Consider the following 22506-nt stretch of genomic DNA (forward strand, 5'->3'; position numbering starts at 1 on the left):
CCAGCTGAGTCTGTGGGCCCAAAGGCGTGCCGGCAGAGTCGGGCTGCCCAAAGATGGAAGGGAGGGCTTCGTAAAAGCTACAAAGTTGGGCACAGGTAGCTCCGCCTCACAGAAAGGGAGGGACGCTCAAGTCAACCCAACAGGGTCAGCGGGCGGAGCAGGGCGACTACCGTCCACAACCCAAGTTGCATCAGCCGACGGACGGGGAGAACTTGACGCGCGGGGTGCTTCTTCGCCTTCTTTTTGTGCTTCGACTTACCCAAAGACGAAGACTTCGACGAGGAGTGGTGGTGATGGCTGTGCGACCGGTCCCGACCGGGACCTCGAGCTGAGTCAATTGCAAGGCCTCCAGAAGCTTTTGGGACCGCTCCTGCAAAGACTTTGAGGGCCATGGTCGGCAGTCGGAGCACGACTTCGGGTCGTAGTCCCACTCCAGACACCACAGGCACACAAGATGGGGGTCCGTTACCGACATCAGCTTGTGGCAGGAGCCACAAGGCTTGAAGCCGGTCCAACGAGATGACATCCCTGTGCAACGGGAGTCGTGACGACTTGAAAAGAAATCGACAAAAAGTTGCAAAAAGAGATTCAAAAAGTGACTCGAGGTACCGCTTTCTCCGGATCAACGCTGTCTGGTGCGGAAAAAGAAAGAACAGACGTCAGCTCGCAGGGATGGCGTCCAAGTAGATACTGCAGCGTCATTACGGTGACCAAGACAACAACGACGAACGCAGAGTCGACCGACTCCACCTACAGACGCGCAGGGGTACTGCTGAAGAAAACCTTTCCAGATCCAGTCTGAAGCCTGGGGGTAATTCTAAGGTGAGGAATCTATAACTAATAGTCTCTTTCAGATTAATGCGACTAGATACCCATGATTGGCTTTTCGGCGCTGGAAAACTTTAAAACTTCTAAAAATCATATACACAGTTCCCCTGATCCGATTTGTGTGGCGTTGGTGTCTATTGCTCATTAAAATGTATACTATTTTTATCCATTTGAGTGGGCTTTTTATATAGTGTTGTGTTTTTGCTATATTAACTTTTTTAGCACACATAAATGTTTTACTCTTGTATCCTCTGAGTTAAGCTACCTGCTCTGTGCCACTGCCACCCAGGACTTAGCCAAGGTTTAATTTGAAGTAACCTGACTGGATCTGAAACAGAATATTGGCATTATTACTTGGTGATGTCTCACAACCACTCCAACTAATAATCCACTGTCTCGCAATATGTAAACAGCAGTCATAAGCCCATCCATGGAAACGGAGGTCAGGGAGAGTGGCACGAGCGATATCAATAATGCAGACAGGTGGGACTGCTTTTGTCAGCTCAGCAGGATCGCTTAATTCAGCGTTACAACACTTTGTTTTAATTGAAATGATGGTGAATGAAGTAAGGCATACTATTGCAGAAAATAGGAAGAATAAGCAAGATACATCTTTACTAACTTCACAACCAAGGGAATAAAGGTATTGGTAGTGAGAAAGCAGGATTGCGCGACTTAAAGCTAAAGTGCCTGTATGTTAAAAAGATGCATTTGATCAGCCACTTTCTGATTCTGTAGCAAAGAATGCTGAAATAGACCATATATTCTGCTAACACTTATCTAAACAATCAATATTTTAAAAGTAAAACACTGAGAGACAACACACCTTCTCTGCACAGGACGGTAAAGCTTACACCAGGATCACTGAGTTTGATGAATGGTATGGCTCCCTCCTCCAGTCCTTTCCTGGCTAACAGGATGTTCTTGGCACAGACATTTCCATGCACTAAATTCTTGTCTTCCTGAAAGAAAAATGAACAAACAAACAATATTACATATTTTTTATTATATGTGCTTCTCTACCGGCAGAGAAGCTAGCACATGAAACCTCACAGCAAGAAGAAAAAAAAAGGATTGGACTCTGGCCGTCGGGGTGGTTCTATCTTCATGAAAGACCAATCATGACGGAGATAACAGTGCTGGAAACCTTGGCTTGAGGGTGTAATGCGAATGGTCTGGCTGAATCCGGTCAACAAAGATTGATGGTGCTGAAGACACTGACAGTATCTTTTTTCATTCATGTTTTTAATCTGTGAAGAAAGGAATCAATAACACACCTGTTTCCTCTCTTCTCAAAACAGTATCTTGAAGACGACTGCTCAAAGCAACAACAAACCAGAGATATGCCCAACCATTATTCAGAATATTGCATGGGTAGATCATCATATCAGGCACCAGACAGCTTAAGGAGACAGGGACCCCACTGTCGAAGCAGAATACAACTGTCGATGGTGGGGAGATGATATTTAATATTTATTACGGAAAAGTGATCAGCTGAAGAAGAGGACGATGCTATGGGTAGATATCCTGTAGAACCACTCCAACACCTGTTTTACTACCATATAATCAATTAGGCCATGTTGAGTGCCAGTTTCACCACCATTAGAACATAACTACAGATCAACCTTACCTCTCCAAAGGCTATGTCATTGTAGCACATCATTAATAGCTATGCAGAAACAACACAATAACAGTGCTGTGAACTATCTGAGGTAAAAGTAGATATGACAGAGTATTAAACTGTGACAATTCCCATGTCAACTATAGGAATCAATGGTGTTGTGTAGACACCTGTGAGCCGCTGAACCCCACTTCCTACCTGACCCTGTTAATGGTCCCCTTTCTAACCACATATACATTTCTATCATTGTCCTATCCCTGCCCTTACCAAAACTATGTCTTTTCTTACTGTTCCTTGTTTATGCTAACTCTTGCATCATTTTACTAGTGTTCCTGAGACCCGGAAGAAAGACCTTTGTAGATCTGCATAGAACATACACACGAATTCATTTTTTTTCCTTTAGAGCAGTTCTGCAGCACTGCAAATAATGATCTCCTTCAAACTTCTTACCTTATAACAACTTTATATAAATCATAAATAAGGTTCAATAGCCTTCCTGGATATGGAGAAGTACAGAGAAAGATCATTTTACATGAGAAAGATTCAGCTCAGGAGGACGTGAACTAAGAATACAATATTACCCTGGTAATTTAATGCACGCCCAGGAAGGTCCGATACATGCCAACGTTTTAGGCTATCAAAAGGACAAAGGTACATATGACGAATCTAACTGGCCATTGTTTACAAAATCAGTAGTTAGCCTGAAAGTTGCAGATATTTCCGCCCTCCTGGGTGGAAACATCCAAATAAAGCGATTGGGGGTGGGGCAGAATGCAGCAGGTAAACTCTTCAATGAAAAACCAGTCGATGAATGAATATGCAGGATGTGTGTGATTTCGCTTTCATAGTTAGTTCTTGTCACGCAATGGAGGTAACTTTAGGGAATGGTCATCAAAGGTCAACTTTTTAAAAAGCAATGGTCAGCAATCGAAAAGGGGGCAGAGAAGAAGTTGAAAGAACACCCTTAGACATTTAATGCACATCATTTTTTTTTTAAAGCAACATAATTATATACTGTAGGGTGTACACTGTCATCACAGACTGGAAACGCAACAGGAATTGTCAAGCAGAAATTCCTTTGTCTCATCAGCAAAACTCATTCTCCTCACCAAATAAAAGAGTAGGTGGTGGGGCTGGAGAGTGGACCCCCAAGAGAATAGACTACGTACCAAGTAGCTTAAAGCACTGGCCAGCTGTTTAGCAACTGTGAATTTCCACCCAGGCGTTACTCGCCCTTTTTCCTTTCGTAATAAAACATCTAATGGCCCATGCTCGATGTATTCTTCAACCATTATATCTAAAAACAAAACAAAAAGAAAATTATACTTTCTGAAAAAAGTAAAACTGTATGAACTTTATGAAACAAGTGCCAAAGGAGGAACATCTCAATGTACATCAAACAGTGTAATTTCATAGATTTGCAGGATGGCTGATGTTCAGCAATAGTTTATGTAAGAAGAAATAGCGTCACTGACCAATGATCTAAGTATCTATTTGTAATGTAATAACATGGTATTACTTCTGAGGAAAAAAATAGAATTAACATTTTTATCCATGCAGCAACTCCTGTAGTTCACAGTCATAATCCTTGCATGGATATTTGACACTGTCCTTTGGTAATGTAATATCCAATGATAAATGTGACATTACAAGGCAGATGACTGTTACATAGCTGGTTCAGGATTACGTCTCAACAGACTGCACTTTTAAAAGGATATCCTCTCAACAGGGCCATTACCCACAAATGAAACTTAGAAAACATATTTAAGCACAAAGTAATCCCCTTAACCACCTTCCTGTTCCCAAAATTATAAAATAACCTGGTGAAATTTAAGGCGGCTATTAAAGTCCCCAACAACAAAAATATATTTTCATAGATTGAATATATTTCAATATCGGTTAACTATTAAGGATATTATGTTAAACAAGCTGCAAACGGTACAACGTGAAAATAATTTCCATGTGTTTCTTTGTACTGGCTCCATGTGCACATAGATGTTCTTTCCTTGAAATTCAACTGTGGAAAAGAAGTTTGAACAAAGTTGATGATGCATCATGTTAGAGATGCCTTGAAGCAAAACCAGTATCTGTGGCAGTACAGAAAAAGGATTGCAGCAATTGCGGATATTTTCTGGCGAAGAAATGGACAAATGCTTTCTGCACAGACGAGTCTGGCTTTAAGCCTAGCAGGACAGACCCAAGATTACTGGTGTAATCATCCCGAATAAAATTACAGGAAATTAATCTTAACAGGAATGCTTCCATAGTCTTGTTTTTTGAAAATATTGCGTGGATGAGGTCCTTATGGGCCAAGGTTAGATAGTCGTGCAGTGCATAATTTATTTAAAAAAAATAAGTGCCAGGGCCCTCATCAGGGGGGCAACTGCATCTTGCATAATACAGTGCCCCTACCAGCGCTGCCAATGAAAATACCAATTCAACTACTAACCATCACACTAACATGTATGACAATTCATACTATTCCAGGCCCCAAAAACTATAAGAATGGCTTGGGTGGTAGTTTTTAGCCATTGTTAATGTGTATTCAACTAATAAGCAATTATTGTTGTGCTCATCCTTAGTTAGGCAGACTGTCATAAGAGCTGTTGCTGGCATTTAAGTACCAGTGTTGTGCACCGGAAACCACTAGCTCAAATTAAGCACTAGAGAAATGCATACAAATTAGAAACAATAAATGGGATATTTGTATAGCCCGTAAGCAGTGCAGCCGATGTATGCCTTAAGCATCCTAGAGATAAAGTAAAGACTGGATATTCTTTCTCAGGGTAAACAAACAAGTTTTAACCACATGCTTAGTCCAGTAATGACATTTGAATGCATGGTGTTTAATTTTCGGACACACAATGGCATTAATTATAATTTTGGTGTTTATTGTCTAGTTTTCTCTCAGCATTATTTCAGTACACTGAAAAATTATACATTTTAATTTTCTGTTGCGAAGGACAATCTGATGGTGTGCAGTGCATGCTTAACTTAACAGCTTTTATTTAACCTAGCTCTGTACTTTTGTGGTTTCATCGCTGTAACAAATCCTATCTGAGCCTAGCAAAAGCCTGCAGTTTCTTAATAAGCTCCTTTTTATGAAAACCTATCATTGAAGCACATGACATAACCCGCCATTGTTTTAGGATCTGTTACACTACAATTTTCGCACATAACGAGGTCATGTCAGGATTCATTTATATAGTACCACAAATGGAGATACGTCCATTTGATTCCCAAAGTACTCATTATTACATAAAATAACAATTACCACCCTTTGGGGCCATTGTTCTTAGTTTTTTTCCTCCAAGTGCAAGCAAATGACTTGTTTATTTCTGGGTTATTAACAGAAATATCAAAATAAGAAAAAGTACCTTTGTAATCATTTTTGGCCCTTGCTTTCTCGCCTACACAATTGCTTAGGTACTGGCTATGCCATAGACTGGACGGGAGAGGCCTTTTCTAAAAAAAGATGCAGTCAGTGTAAAGTTTGTGGCAGAACCCATCAACACCGTGTGCATGGACTCACCTTACTTTTTTGGGTGGGACCCCAGTTTGAGCTTCCCATGTTGTGACCAGAGTCTTCTTTTACCAATGCATTATCAATCATTCAAACTCTTTTCCTGACAAGACTGAATACCATCATTTGCTTAACATAGGCGATTGCTGGGTGAATGAAGTTAAGGTGCGAGAGCAAGAACTAAGAATCGTCTCTACCGAATACATTGTTACTGAAGGTAAGTAAGTAGTACATCTGACAGAGACTTCTAGCAGCAGATTCCTTCATGTAGAATAGATACCCTAGCAATACCCACTGGGAAGGAGAGCCTTAGAAAGGACCTCACCAGTCTGGACAGGACAGAGGGTCCCAAAGGAGACCAGGGAAGTAACCTCGTCCCTTCCAGGCAAGAGGACCCCACAACCCGAACACCACCGACCCCCAGAGGGAGGTAGGAGGAAGAAGGAAGACTGAAGAGGCCCGTACACTCACAACAGAGGAACCAAGGGCAAGGCAGAAGAGGCCGAGCGGAGCAGAGAAGGAGTAGTTTCTGTCCTGTAACTCCAGTTCTGTAGTAGGGTTATCTCTGTTATTCTAGTCATAATCTAGTGAATAGTCCCGCCCATGTGCGTGGACCCCGGAGCAATCAAAAATAATCTCTTAAGGTGTCGAAAAATGCAGAACTGCACAGACACTTAAGAGAGAATTAAAGACAGATAATGCAGCCTATAAAACCAGGCTACACTGTCCAGTGCTTCAGCTAGAAATTCCACCAAAAATCCACAAACAGCAAAGTCTGTCCAGATTTCCCTTGCTTCAGCAGCAAAAACCCTCTGGAATGATAGAAGGGAAGACATGGACAGACAAGCCCCATAAGCTGCCATTATGTGGCTCAAAACAGGATACTGTGCCTTTAAGAGAACTTTCCAGAACTTCACAGTATCCCAGAATGCACTGCAGGTCCCTTTTACTTTCAGTTCTTTTTGAAGGCGTAACACGCCAGACCTGTAGCATTCCTTACATGAATATCTCTCTCCACCGGGGAGGAGGGCGGACGCTTATGACTATAACAGAGATACCCCTACTACAGAACGGGAGTTACAGGACAGAAACTACTCTTTCTGTAGTAGGGGATCTCTGTGTATAGTCATAATCTAGTGAATAGAATGGCAAGCCCATCCCCACACCAAAGCGGCGGTGGAGAAACGAGAAATAACACCACTATTGTGCGAACAGATTTCGCAGCGAAGCCTGCCCAACCTGAGCGTCTGCCCTGGCATCAGTGTCCAGGCAGTAATGCTTGGCAAAAAGGTATGAACCGACTTCCAACTGGCGGCCTTGCAGATTTCTGCAATTGGAACATTACGGAGCAAAGTCGTCGTGGCAGCTTTGCCCCTGGTGGAATGAGCCTTAGGTTTACCCCCTAAGGTCTTATTAGCCTTTTGGTAACACAGTTGTATGCAGGACACAATCCATCTAGAGATGGACTGCTTAGAGGTAGCAAGACCGGTCCTGACTGATCCATAATTGATGAACAATTGGTCTGGCCTACGAATATCTTTGGTCTTATCCAGATAAAATTTCAACACCCTCCTAACATCCAGGGATTGTAAAGACCTTTCCGCTGGAGACGAAGGATTCTGAAAAAACGTAGGCAAAGTTATAGTCTGGTTGACATGAAAATCAGAAATAACCTTGGAAAGAAATTTAGGGTGAGTACGCAGGACAACTTTAGCAGCATGAAATACAGTATAAGGTTCTTGGCAACACAACACCTGAATTTCACTCACCCTGCGGGCCGATGTAATGGCCACGAGGAACGCCGCCTTCCAGGACAGGTGCTGCAACGAAGCCTTATGAATAGGTTCAAAAGGCTCCCTCATCAATTTGGACAGCACCAAATTCAATTCCCATGAAGGCGAAGGAGCCTGGCAGGAGGGAATACTTTCTTCAAGCCTTCCAAAAAATCTTTGATCACACGGATCTGGAAGAAGTAAGTCTGTGAAGGGCATTTCCTGTAGGCAGTCAATGCAGCGAGATGAACCTTAATGGAATGAACATTAAGGCCAGCCCGCGACAAATGTAGAAGGTAAGGAAGGATGACGTCTTCCTTCCACGTCGTAGGGTCATAGTTCTTGGACTTGCACCAGATACAAAATCTCTTCCACTTGTAAGCATAGGAAGTCCGAGTGGAAGGTCGCTTAGCCTCCTTCAGTATGTCCATGCAATCTTCGGGTAGATTCAAATGGCCATATTGCACTATCTCAGGAGCCATGCTGCCAAACTCAAAGACGAGAGATTGGGGTGCAACATCTGCCCCCCGAACTTTGTGAAAAGGTCCGGCCTGCACGGCAGCTGTATGTGAGGAAGGAGAGACCGGTGAAGCAAGTCTGTGAACCACCACTGCCTGGGCTATTCCGGGGCAATCAGGATCATCCGTGCCCTGGACTGAGACAGCTTGATGAGCACCGCTGGAATCAGGGGAATGGGAGGAAAAGCGTACAGAAAGATGTTCGACCAGTTCATCCCTAGCGTATTCCCCAACGTCCCTTGCTGGTAGTACCTGGAGGCGAAGTCTCGGCATTTGCTGTTTTAGGCGGTGGCAAACAGATCTATGTCTGGAGTCTTCCACCTTGCGAAGACTTCTCCTAGTACTTCGTAGTTTATGACCCATTCGTAGTTTTCCTGAATCAGTCTACTCAGTGCGTCTGCCTGAACATTCTGCACACCTGGGAGATGGGTAGCCGTTATCGTCAGTCCTCTGGCCAGAAGCCAGTGTCAATTCGCCTGCGCCTCCTGCGACAGAGTGCATGATCTCGAGCACCCATGCTTGTTGAGGTAATATATCGTGGTCGTATTGGCCGTCTGTACAAGCAGAGAGTTGGTCTGGAAGGACGGATGAAAGGCCTTCAGTGCCAAATGAACAGCTCTGAGTTACAGGAAGTTGATGTGGTATGTGGACTCTGCCGGGGACCACGTTCCTTAAATCTGCAAGTCTCCGGAATGCGCTCCCCAGCCGTGGAGAGAAGCATCCGTCACGATAGTCTGAGTGGGAATGTCCTTGTGGAAGGGAACCCCTCTGAGGAGATTCTCCACTGAACACCACCACTTCAGAGACTGAAGAGCATGCAGAGACAGTCGTATCTTGTCGTCCGAAGATCCTTTCCTCTGATCCCACTGGTCCTCCAAGCACTCCTGCAGAGGTCTCATGTGCAGCCATGCGTGAGGAGTGAGGAAGATACAAGAGGCCATCGACCCCAGTAGAGAAGACACCGTCCTCACTGTTGTAGATGGAGCGGTCATAAGAGCCTGAGCCTTCTGAAGGATCGATCGTCGTCGCTCCTCCGAAGGAGACACGCTTGCTGACAGCGTATTGATGGTGGCTCCCAAGTACTAAATGCACTGGACCGGAGTCGGGACAGACTTGGACATGTTGATGTGCAACCCCAGCTTGTTCAAGAGAACGCACGTCTTCCGGAAGTGTGCTTGAGCTTTCGAGAAGGAGGAGGCCTTGATCAACCAATCGTCCAGGTACGGGTACACAAACGCCTTGTTTTTCCTTAGGTGTGCTGCTACCACTGCCATGCACTTCGAGAATGCTCTGGGCGCAGACTTCAGCCCGAATGGCAGTACTGTGTATTGATAATGATTGGTGCCGACTTAAAATCGCAGGAACTTCCTGTGTTTGTGTGCAATAGTCACATGGAAGTATGCATCCTGTAGGTCTATAGCACATAGCCAGTCTCCCTGTTGCAACGGAGGATAAATCTGATGCAACGACAGCATGCGAAACTTTTCTCTGCGAATCCACTTGTTTGCCTGTCGCAAGTCCAGTATGGGCCTGAACTCGTTCTTGTCCTTCTTGCGAACCAGGAAGAACCGGGAGTACAGACCTCTTCCTATTTGAGACAGAGGTTCGTCTTCTATCGCCCTTTTCCTTAACAGGATATCGGCCTCCGCCTGGAGCTCTAGCAGTTGAAACCGCGAGCTGACCGGAGGAATTAATGGTGGTGAACAGAAGACTGTATCCATTGCAAATAATATTCAGCACCCACTTGTCCGGAGTAATTTTTCTCCACTCTGCCAGAAAAAATTGAACGCTTCCCCCCACCGGAGCGGGTAACGGATGTAGGGGAAGTAACCGCTCAGGGTCGAGACCCGGCCGGGCCCTTGTTCGATGTAAAGGACTGCTGTCCCCCTCTACCCTTCTGGCACTTCTGGAAGAGTCTCCGGAACTGCTTCTGTTGTTGCTGCTGCTGCCCGAAGACTGATCTCGTCCTCTTCCCTGTGCACCGAACCGCCTCTGGAACGGGCGGTAGGGCTTCTTTTCTTTGGGCTTCTCCAAGCCCACAGCAGTCAGGGTCTCTGCCTCCGCCTTCATGCGGGCCATCTCATTATCGGCAAGCTTTCCGATCAGGGTTTCCCCGGAAAAGGGCAGATTGGCCACCCGCTGCTGGGCCTCCGGCTTGAGTGATGTTAGCCTGAGCCAAGCATGGCGCCGCTGGTTGATCCCATGACAGTATCCATGGGCAGCCAAAAGAGAGACATCCGCAGCCGCACTGATGACCTGGTTTGACACTAGCATCCCCTCTGTGAGGATCTCTTGGAAGTCCTCCCTCTTGTCTCGTGGTAGAAGTTCCGTGAACTGTTGCAGGGAGTCCCACAGGGCACGGTCATACCGCCCTAGCAACGCCGCATCGCTGGACGCCTTCATGGCCGTGGATGCAGTCCCACAAGCCTTCCTTCCAGCCGAGTCGATCCATCGACTCTCCTTGTCAGGCGGCACTGTCGAGGACGGGGAGGTAGAATGTAACTTCCTGGCCGCCGTCACTATAAGAGAGTCAGGCACCGGATCTATCTGCAGAAGTGCCGGGTCCGAATCCGGGGCCCTGTACTTCTTCAAAAGTCGTGAGGGAGCGGCCTTCACCACCGCTGGCGTGAGGAACAGCTCTTCCGCAGGCTCTACCAAACCAGGCACTACTAGCAGTAGAGGACGAGACAAATGCTTCTTGTGAAGCGTTTCAAATATCACGGACGTTGTGGGTGTTGGAGCCGTCACCGTAATGCCCAATTTTGCAGCACCCCTCAGGAGAACATCCTGGAACGTACTGATGTCGCCCAGCGGAGACACCCTTGTCCCTGCGGATTCCGACAAGGTCAGTGAATAGGTCCTGGACCTGGAGGAGTCCGTGTGGGACCTAGATCCCCGCCTCCTATGGCGACGTCTTGAACTGGTGGAAGATCTACGTCGACTCCTCGATCTCCCTCTCCGTCCGGAGCATGATCAAGACTTCCTTGGCCTCGGTCGATCCGCAGGTTCCACCGGAGCGGGCGCCTTTGGTTTGGCCGGGGCCTTCGGCTTAGGGGTCCCCTTGGGAGAGGTCAAAAGTCTTGGCAGTGAGACCGAACTAGGAGGGACCGGCGGTGGCTTTTCTGGGTGTAATCGGCCTCTGTGACGGGGTATACACCTCGGAGTACACCGAGTCCGGTGATCCGCCTTCTTTTCCAGCCTGAGACGTTGGTGAACCTCCCATGGCGTCAGACCTCCTTCTGTGCTTCTTCGGCGTCGAAGAACAGCGACCGGACGGCGAGCGTCGGTTCCTCGACGTCTAGCGTCTTTTCCTCGGCGTCGACCGTCTCTGCCTCGACGGCGAGTGCCTTCGCCTCAACGGCGACCTCGTCCGCCTCGACCTCTTGCGCCTCGACGGCGACCTTCGCCTAGACGGCGATCTACTCCTCGACGACGAGGATCTCCTCGACGACGATCTTCCCCTTTTCGCCGGCGGCGTCGCCTCGATGGCGAGTGCCGACACTGGGCCTTTCGACGTCAATCACTCGACGATGACTTCGACGAGGACGATGACGAAATCGTCACAGGAGATTTCGACGGTGGTCTGTTCAGTTCCTTCGACGTCGAGCGTCGCCGTCGCTTCGCCCCAGACGACGGGGAACAGACTGTAGTCATCCCTCTCGACGCCGTAGTCAGTGCAATCGACCCAGACGGAGAAAGGGGACGCTTGCTGGTCTTCCTGCCCCTGGGGAGCCCCCCAGAGGCCTCAGCACGGGCAGAGGAAGCCCCTCCAGACCCACCGTGCGCCTTCAGCCTTCTTTCCTCAAGGCCCTGAAGCCTGATCTTCTTTCTGTCCTTCAGGGTCCTGCCAGAGAAGCCCTGACAAATCACACACACCGTGGGACATGGGAAGCGGGAAGGCAGAGGATACACACCTCATGGGGATATGATTTGGCCTTCTTCCTGGAGCACTTTGGACATTTTTCAAATAATGCAGGTATATTTGACATCAAAAGGGTGCAAAACCAAGAAGACCACCTTTATCAAGACAAAGAATCAGTTTCTGTCGTAGTGTACATATGTTCCTCTTAGGTGCGAAGGACCAATCTATAGTGATAGTGCAGACGTCCTCTGTAATGACGTTATTACTCAAACCGCGGATGTTCATGAACAATTTTCAAGCTTGGTCTATATTAATGTTCCTTATCCGTAAATTGTTAAAAATTTACAGCGGACTGAGCCGAGTTTGGTATGACATATGATTCCTTCTGACCCTTCTGTAGTGGCTTCTATTTGTGCCTTGCTGATAAGTCTACCTGTTAAATTGGGTGGCAGTATAGTGCTGAACTTTCTTGGTACACAGCGCTTTACTTTCAATCGCGTTGTGTGGGACCAGAGGCGCCTAAGTCATGCCCCAGAGACGTGAGTATTCGTTCCCTCTACGTCTACTGTAGGCTGCACGCTTCTCTGGTCGTAATCATTGAATGATTACGACCAGAGAAGCGTGCACCTAAGAGGAACATATGTACACTACGACAGAAACTGATTCTTTGTCTTGATAAAGGTGGATAGAATTTCAACAAACCACCGAAACGCGTCGACGCCCTAGTACAGTGTGATTCGATGCTCAGACACTGTTGTTGACACAGTACAATCTTAAAGTGCATAACACCGGTGCCTTAAAAAGAATATCAGAACACACACCTTGTATTGCACAAATTGTATGTCTTACTATTTTTCTGTCTGTTCTTAGCAATATTGCTGGTCAATATTGAATGTGGGATTGTTATTTTATTATTATAATTATTTTAACCTATGTCAAGCAGCTTACTATGTTTTCTGCTTTTTTAATTTTACTGTATACAATAAATTTTGTCAGTTTTTTACTCTAGATTTACTTGTTATAGTTATTGCTTTTTTCCACTTATGGTGCTTATGTACATGACCTTGTTCAAGGGAATCTCCGTTTTATATTAGTTGGTGAACCCCATTTCCCTTGACTTCAGTTAAGGGGTACCTCTCCTTTTTCAATTGTCTGAAGGAGGGACCCCGAGGGGCCGCACCCCAACAGCACCACATCCTCCATGAACTGGATCCAAACCAGTCGCTGCCAGGGCCGGAGCCGCGGTCAGCACCGCGGAGGCCCCATGCAAGGCAAGGGATCCGCTGACGCCCCAGGAGAGGAAGGAGGAGGAGACGCCAGCCAGGCCTGCAAAGCTGCTGCGTATGTCTCCATCTGGACTCTCGATGCCCCATCACTGGGAAACGGTGGATAGGAGGCCAACCCCCCGGCTGCATCACCCGCGGAGAGTCCACGCCTGGGGACAAACTGCAACACTTACTCACCGGGGAGCGACACACTGGCGACATCGGAGAAGGACAAGGACGACTACAACGGCCGTATCTGAAGCCGTCTGCCGAGACTGATCGACGGGAGGAAGTTGACCTGGAGAGACGCACCGAGAGTAGTTTCATCCGGCGCTGCCGCCACTTCGGCTTCAACTGTTGGCACGTCTCACAATCAGTGGTGCCATGATCCTCCCCTAAACATCACATACAAATGAGGTGAGGTCCGTCGCCGACATAAGATGCCCATACGACGTTCAAGTTTTGAAGCCCGAAGTCATTCGCACACTCTTCCACCAAGAGAAAAGACAATAGTGAAGAAAAAAGGGCCCAAAACAGGCCCGCAGCAAGACCGGATCCGCGATGCAAACGGAAAAGGAAAAAAACTGACGTAGGCGCAATGGGTTGGGCTTATGTGACCTCGCTGACATCACGTACGCTGACGACGTCTGGGCGCAGTCACGTGATGCCGACACCGCCCCTGGCGAGCAGGTATGATGCGGCAAAAAGTTTCCGGATCAAGTCTCACGCCTAGGGATAATTCTACGTGAAGGAATGTACGGCTAGTAGTCTCTCTCAGATAGAATCATCATGAAGGCATTTTTACACCTTGGAATTTTGACAGCCCAAAACAACAAGCAGAGAAAACAGAACATGTATGGCCAGATTGCTAAACTGAAACATAATAAATTCAGAGAAAAATGTTTCCAAAAGGTATGCAGAGGCGAGTATCTTTATTGCACATGCTTCTCTGAAAAGACAAACACTGCTTCTGCTCTTCTGGAAAGAGAAGCAAATGTTGCAGGAAGCTCATTGCCTCCATTATTGTAGAACTTAGAACTGAGAGTGACTATCTACCTGTTTAATATAGCTTTTACTGCTTTTATCCAACATCTGATAAATAAATGATCAGATTTACCCTTCTAGGAATGGAATCTAGCTACTAGGGAGAAGTACCAACCATTCACATTTATAGACTTCTATTACTTCTCTTCGAACCCGCACAATCTAGTATCAAAGCTCTACGAAAGCTTTAAAAAAACAAGCCTTTGAATATTGTTTAGGAAGAAGCAGGTACACAAAAATATTTCCTTGTGGATGCCACCTCCACATATAGCTTTCAAAGAAATCACCAAAAAGACAAAAAATAACAACAAGTTGCTTACTAAACCATTCTGCATTAAGACGTTTCCCCTCTGAATATAGAAATAATTTAAAATTCTTAATCCAAAGATAGCTAAAATATTTGACAAGTGGTTGGTACAGTAAAGATCCACCTCATGTATTGACATGAGGTAAATGCATCTTGGATGAGTAACTTTGAAGCGTACAGATGATTAACAGTTGTTCACCGTCTAGTATGTTTGCAATTCTTTGGAATATATTATTCCCACTAATCAATTACCAGTTCAGTTGCTCCATCCTTCCTACACACATAAGTATACATAATTTCTACAGTTTAAAACGTTTTATGAGTATTTCAAGTAGCTTCAAGCAGCAACCTTTGCAGATCACACAATTTGCAGATGATGATTTGGGCTTTACGTGAGGGTTCTACTCCACTAGCACACTATGCAGTGGTTGAACTCAGGTTTTACCTGAGTGAACTACAAATCAACTGCTAATATTCAATTTGAAAACAAAGAACTGCATTCCAGAATTAACAGAAAAGCTCCCACAGGTGTGCGGGTCTTGAATGTATTTAAACATTTCATATGTGTTCACTCACCTTGGCTGTTTAACTTTGAAAAATGCACAGTTCCAAGAATTTCCTTTGTTTTTACAAATAAGGAAGACTTAGATGAGATTCATGTGAAGTCTATCTGTAAAAAGTTATTTCTTAAAGTGAGCTATGAACATCGCACGCTCACAAACACCTTGTTGTGCAAAGGCCTAAACTCTGAGCATCTCTGTTTGTTGCATCTTGCATGCCATTATCTGATCTTGAAAAAATCTTAAAACATATACTCACTTTCTGATCCTCGCACACACACGCCATGGACAAAGGCAAGGTGGATGTGTGCCACTTGGCTCATAAGACTTGCTGTTTCAAAAAAGGCCTGCAAAACAAAAGAAATGTATTTATTTATTTAATTGCGTTTTTTGTAGAGCGCGACACTCATCCCAAGGGATATCACTGTGCTTATACCAAATAGGAACTACTGATGGCGGAAGCTGAGGTAATAAAGATTGGGAAAAAGGTGGGTTTTCAACTTTATAAATAAGAAATAAGACTAGGTCTGTTAACAAAGCTTGCTGAAAGCAGACAATGGCCTGGTCACACCATACAAACGGCATAAACACACTGATATTTATAAAAAGACAAGGAGAAGAAAATTAGTTACTTAGCTGTAACTGTTGTTCTCCAGTATTGGTATCTTTCATAGATTCACATGCTTGAATCATTCCCCCTTGTCGAAGTGGGAGTCCCATTGTACATATAAAGAATTAAGTAAAACTTAAATATTGAAGTTAATGTGGAAAAAATATTCACTTTAATAGCGCGTCATAATCATTAGACATGGCCCAAATTACAGCCAATCAGGCAACAGCACTCTTCAGAATCATCACCACAGAGGTGCCAGGTTCTCAGATTTTCTAGCACAAGTGAGAATGGTATATCTCAAATGAGAACCAAGACTCAGGGGAGCCTCCATAGAGAGGCAGATGGGCCACATGTGAATCTATGAAAGATACCAATACTGGAGAAACACAGTTGCAGGTGAGTAACTTATTTTCTTCTCAAGTATTCACATGCTTGAATCAGAATAGTAGGCAGTGGATAGTATGGCAAAATTATACCAATAAATGCATATACATATATAATCAAGCATATTGGAAGGTGGATTGCAGAAAGAGGCTCACCTTATTAGAATAAATGATTTAGAACTACTTGTCCCACAGCTGCATCCAAGTTTTCTGTGGCATCCAGGCAATAAGGCTGAGTAAAAGTGTGCCTACTGGACCAGGTCGCTGCTCTGCAAATCTGTTGTATGGGCACATCAGCAAACAGAGCTGTTGATGTAGAGACCGCTCTGGTAGAGTGGGCTGTTGCAGATAATGGTTTCCTGCTTGTTAATGGCAAAACTGTATGGCTGAAGTGAGTCACCTCTCTATAGTCTGCTTTGAAACAGGAAATCCTTTCCTGAGACTGCCATACACGACCAATAGCTGGTCGGCTCTGCTGATGCTGACGGTCTTATGTATATAGAATTGAAGACCTTTTTTGACATCTACTGAATGTTAGGACTTTTCCACCGGTGTTTGAGATTTGGAAAAATGTCAAAGGATGACAGATAACGAGAATCAAGAGAGAGAGAGAGGACCAGAAAGCTAGCCCAGATCCCTGGTTTATATGTATCGGTATCAATAGGAGACTAGCTCTAGAGTGGATTAATCTGACACGGATATGGTAGATTAATATTAGTAATGTAGCGACTCAGTATTTTGCCAGATGGCAATGGCACCTGTTGGGTGTCTTTAGAAAGCCCTCACCCACCAACCTAGTTGGTGGCATGCTTCATCATCGGGCCCACCCAGTGACACCTAGCGTGTCCCGGGTGTGCTTCGACGCCTGATTACAGCGGAGCAGGTATGTCACTGTGTGTGCAGTGTGAGGTGCTAAGGTAAGTGAAGTTAAAACGGCTTGGCAGACGGTCCCTTGGGTGAGGATACTTTATTAAAAGGGCCTCCGCCAGCGGTTAAAAATAAGGCTGTGGGACGTTAGAGGCGGGTTACGACCTCCTACGTCCTAGAGTAGTCAACATGTTTCAGCCAGTGCCTTATATTAATCTGGCTTTCATCAGGACAATAAATATGTGTGGGTTAAAATTAGGGGTTGTGTAGTGTAGTCTATGTGTCTACACGCCCTAAAGTGTATCTAACTGTGAGACGTCCCCCGTCTCACAGTTAGATACACTTTAGGGCGTGTAGACACATAGACTACACTACACAACCCCTAATTTTAACCCACACATATTTATTGTCCTGATGAAAGCCAGATTAATATAAGGCACTGGCTGAAACATGTTGACTACTCTAGGACGTAGGAGGTCGTAACCCGCCTCTAACGTCCCACAGCCTTATTTTTAACCGCTGGCGGAGGCCCTTTTAATAAAGTATCCTCACCCAAGGGACCGTCTGCCAAGCCGTTTTAACTTCACTTACCTTAGCACCTCACACTGCACACACAGTGACATACCTGCTCCGCTGTAATCAGGCGTCGAAGCACACCCGGGACACGCTAGGTGTCACTGGGTGGGCCCGATGATGAAGCATGCCACCAACTAGGTTGGTGGGTGAGGGCTTTCTAAAGACACCCAACAGGTGCCATTGCCATCTGGCAAAATACTGAGTCGCTACATTACTAATATTAATCTACCATATCCGTGTCAGATTAATCCACTCTAGAGCTAGTCTCCTATTGATACCGATAGATATAAAGGATGACAGATTCCTTTAAATGAAAGGCAAAGGGAACCTTAGGATTAAACTTTGGATTAGTTCGGAGAATTACGTAGTCATTTTTAAATTGAAGGAAAGGTGTTTATTAGTGAATGTTTGGATGTCACTTACTCGTTTGGCTGAAGTAAGCGCAAGAAGAAGAGTTGTCTTCCAAGAGATGTATTTCAGCTGTGCCTTGGGAATGGGCTCAAATGGGCCTCTCATTACGGTTATACAACAAGGTAGAGATGCCAAAGTGGAGGAGGTAGCCTCACTAGGGTAAACAACTGAAACAATCCCGTAAGGAACTGTTTCATAGTTCTTCAGGAGCAGAGAGACGATGAAGGACTGATTCGTCTAAATCGGACAATTGCTGCGAGATGCACTTTGATGGAAGAGTGAGCAAGGCCAGATTTTGCCTGGGTAAGAAGGTATGGAATTATCTGCTCTGTTGAAGAATGGACAGGATGTATCTCTGAATTTGAAAAGATACAAAATTGTTTCCACTTGAGTTTGTATGTCTTAGTTGTGGACTGTGCTCTAGCATTGGCTAGGACCTCCCAGCAAACAGATGAGATGGCTAAGCCGCAAACTCATGGTACTCAGGAGTCAGGCTGACAATCAAAGAGATGTCAGATTGTGATGACGGGCCTGGCCCTGGTTCACTGTTAAAAGATTTGCCATTGGTTGCAACTGAATGTGTTTCTGCTCCGAGAGGATGAAGAGTTCTGTAAACCAAAATTGGTGGGCCACCTAGGTGCTATGAGAAGGATCCAACAGGACTCTTTCTTCATCTTTCTGAGTACTCTCTGGATTAATGGAATAGGAAGAAAGGCGAAGGCATAAATCTTTGACCATTCGATCAAAAATGTATTCCCCCATTATCCCACTTGGGGTCGCCAACTGGTGAAGTATTGGCATTTGCTGTCCTTGTTGGTCATAAAGAGATCTAGACTTGGCTTGCCCCAAAGTTGAAAGAGGTTGTCTAGAGTTGGTTGCTGTAGCTCCCACTCATGGTATATTGAGCTGGTTCTGCTTAAAGAGTCTGCAAACACATTGGATAGGGCTGGAACATGTTCTGCTTTGAGAGTTATATTGTGTTGAATTGCCCAGGTCCATATTTGCTGAGCTTGCAAGGGCAGTGCGGTTGATCTTTTCATGCCTCGTTTGTTCAAGCAGTGCATTCTTGTAGTGTTGTCAGTCTGAATCAGAACTGATGCTCCTGCAATCTTGGATAGGAAGAATTTTAGAGCTAGAAAGATTGCATTGAGCTCTAAAAGGTTGATACACAGAGACGTTTGGTGGGAGTTCCGTTTGCCTCTGACCGTCAAGCCTTATAGATAGGCTCCTCATCCTTTGAGGGAAGCAGCCGTTGTAATGACATATTGTAGGGTGTCGACCAGGAAGGAACGGCTGGTGGAGACGTTTTGGGTGAGTGTCCTCTACCGCAAAGCTTGCATCATCTTGGGTGTGATCTTAATGACATAGTTCGAAGAGCCAGGACCCTGTATCCACTGGCTGTCCATTTCCTCTTGTACTTGCACTCTTTTCTGAGGAGGCAGTCTTAATAGAAGCATCACTGTTCTCATCAGGTAGAGGGTATTGTTTAGTTTTCAAAGTCTGAAACCCAGAAGTAGTCTACATTCTCAGTCCCTGAGAGTCTTTTGTGAGAAAGTTCAGCAAATTTTACAATCTCTCACCTGATGGTCTGAGTGAAGGCAGTAAATGCATTTTTTGTGAGGATCATCCGAATGAAGCTGCGACTTCCCACAGGATTCACAATGACTCTACAATGATCTTTTAGCTGAAGACATGTTGTCTAGGTGAAGAGAAGATCTTTTTAAGGAAAATGCTACTTACCAGTATGCATCTGTTCTTGGCATGTAGAGCTGCAGAGTTACACACTGTGCATGGATCGCCACCTAGTGTTGGGCCCGGATGTTTGCAGTTTGTTTTTGTTCTAGAAAGTCTTTGGAAGTCACAGGATAGGTGACTCCTCCTTTGGGTCATTCTGCGCATAGGCATCGGCTCCATCCCATGATTGCTTTTCGCCATTAGGGAAGTGATGGAGTTTTCCAAGAAAAGTAGTGATGTCCATGTAATTTGTATCTAATTAAGATAATACTGGAATAGATAAAGGTAGCAGGGGAGGTGGGTGGGCGTGTGTAACTCTGCAGCTCTACATGCCAAGAACAGATACATACTGGTAAGTAGCATTTTCCGTTCGAGGCATATGAGCTGCAGATTACACACTGTGCATAGATTGTATAGCAGTACCCACTTTTAGCGGTGACCACCAGTATCTGTTGCAGTTGTTTGAAACTGAGTTTTTAGTACAGCCTGGCCCACAGTGGCTTGTTGTTTAGTTTGCACATCTACACAATAGTGTTTTGTGAATGTGTGCGGTGTAGACCATGTAGCTGCTTTGCATATATCGTCTAGGGGAATGTTCCCTAAAAATGCCATTGAAGCCCCAATTTTCCTTGTAGAATGGGCTTTAGGAGGAATAGATAGCGTACGTTTAGCTTTGTGGTAACAGATTTGTATGCATTTGACAATCTACCTAGCTATCGCAGATTTTGATATGGGGTTAGCTTTATGTGGTGGTGAAAAAGACACAAAAAGTAGTTTAGTTTTACGAAAAGTTTGTGTCCTTTCAATGTAGGAAAGCAATGCTCTTTTGACATCTCAGGTGTGAAGAGCTCTTTCTGCGACTGTTTGTGGCTGCAAGAAAAATACGGGCAGCTCAACAGACTGATGTCTTTTGGAAGGAATTTAGAATTAGAACCACTTTATTATGGTGCATTTGCAAGAAAGGTTCTTGAATGGTGAATGCTTGTAGTTCACCAACTCTTCTGAGAGAAGTAATAGCTACTACGAAAGCTACTTTCCAAGTTAGGAATTGCAATTCACATTTATGTAACTGTTCAAAGGGAGGTCCCATCAACCGTGTGAGAACAATGTTTAAGTTCCACACTGGTGAAGGTGGTGTTCTGGGAGGGATTATTCTTTTGAGTCCTTCCTTAAAAGCCTTTATGGCAGGCACTCTAAAAAGAGACCTGATCCAGCACGGTCGCTCCCCCCACGCTCCCTGATCCCAGCTCCTGTTCACGATCTGGCTTGCTGGTGGTACCGTATCGAGACTGCAGATTTGTAACTGCTTTTATTTATTTAATTTACCTCGCGCTGTGATTTATTTATTTAATTTACCTCGCGCTGTGATTTATTTATTTAATTTACCTCGCGCTGTGATTTATTTATTTAATTTACCTCGCGCTGTGATTTATTTATTAAATTTGACTCGCGCTGTATTTATTTATTTAATTTGCATCACGCTGGGAACTGGTTTGTGCCCCCGGTGCCGTGGTGCATCTGCTGCCCCTGCCTTACTCTCCCTTTGACCCTCCATCTTGTTTGTGTGTTCCCTGGCCCGCCCCTCCTCCCTGCTACCGCCTCCCAGCTGCTGCCCCTCCCACGCTCCGCCCCCTCCTCTCTCCATTTATGGCAGATGTCCGCTCGCGCAGCGTCCACGCGCTACGGCCACGCCGAAGGTGCGCCAAAGGTAAGCCCGTCTACGCCCGTCCGCGCCTGGACCGCGCCCAGCGCCAGAGCCCCTGGTCCTCGTAAAGTCCACCCCTCCCGCATTACTTACGATGCCACCACCCTCCTAGCCCTCAACCCCGGCCGTTCCCTCAACTGCGTCCAAGCTGCTCCTGGACACACCCATGGACCCTTTTCCTGCAACTCCTGCAAGTTCGACGGCACCAAGAACAACTCCTCATCTACGAACACACAACAGATATCCGACCCCAACCACCTACAATGCATCCTGCTCAACACCCGATCGGTCCACAGGCACGCCATTGACCTCTGGAATCTACTAGACACCATCTCTCCGGACGTCGCCTTCCTAACAGAAACATGGATGAACGCCACTTAAGCCACAGACATCACCATTGCCATCCCGGAAGACTATAAGATCATACGCAAAGACCGTACCGGCCATGCAGGAGGAGGTATCGCTATCATCCATAAGAAATCCATCCGCATCTCAACCAGCTCAGACGTCAATCTTGCCAACTCTGAACACCTTCACTTCCAGATCCACATCGACCCCAAGACCACACTCCGAGGCACCCTCCTTTACAGGCCACCAGGACCCCGCGCACAGTTTAGTGAAGACATCACGGACTTCATCACTCCACACGCGCTCCCCTCTGAGGATTACATCCTTTTGGGAGACCTCAACTTTCACCTTGAAAAGAACAACGACCGCAACACCACCACCCTTTTGGACAACCTGGCCAACCTCGGACTTAAACAACTTGTCACTACCCCCACCCACATCGCAGGTCACACACTCGACCCTATCTTCACCTCCAGCAAACATGTCTCCTTCAGCCACAACACAGCTCTCCTTTGGACTGACCACAGCTGAGTTCACTTTACCTACAACAAGCCCACTTCCAACAACCA

General features: G+C 45.7%; 1 protein-coding gene across 2 annotated transcripts in view; it reads right to left on the reverse strand.

Annotated features, from left to right (window-relative positions):
- TYK2 (tyrosine kinase 2) overlaps window positions 1-22506 on the reverse strand; it is an 841948-nt gene that overhangs the window by 203949 nt on the left and 615493 nt on the right. For both annotated transcript variants that reach the window (XM_086959057.1, XM_086959053.1), the window contains exons 13-15: window positions 15560-15647; window positions 3619-3746; window positions 1655-1790 (exon numbers count right to left, since the gene is read on the reverse strand). In XM_086959057.1, coding sequence (XP_086815183.1) covers window positions 1655-1790; window positions 3619-3746; window positions 15560-15647 — 352 coding nt within the window. The remainder of the gene's footprint in view (window positions 1-1654; window positions 1791-3618; window positions 3747-15559; window positions 15648-22506) is intronic.

Source organism: Lissotriton vulgaris, chromosome 1_1 (assembly GCF_964263255.1).
Source record: "Lissotriton vulgaris chromosome 1_1, aLisVul1.2, whole genome shotgun sequence".
Lineage (NCBI taxonomy): Eukaryota > Metazoa > Chordata > Amphibia > Caudata > Salamandridae > Lissotriton > Lissotriton vulgaris.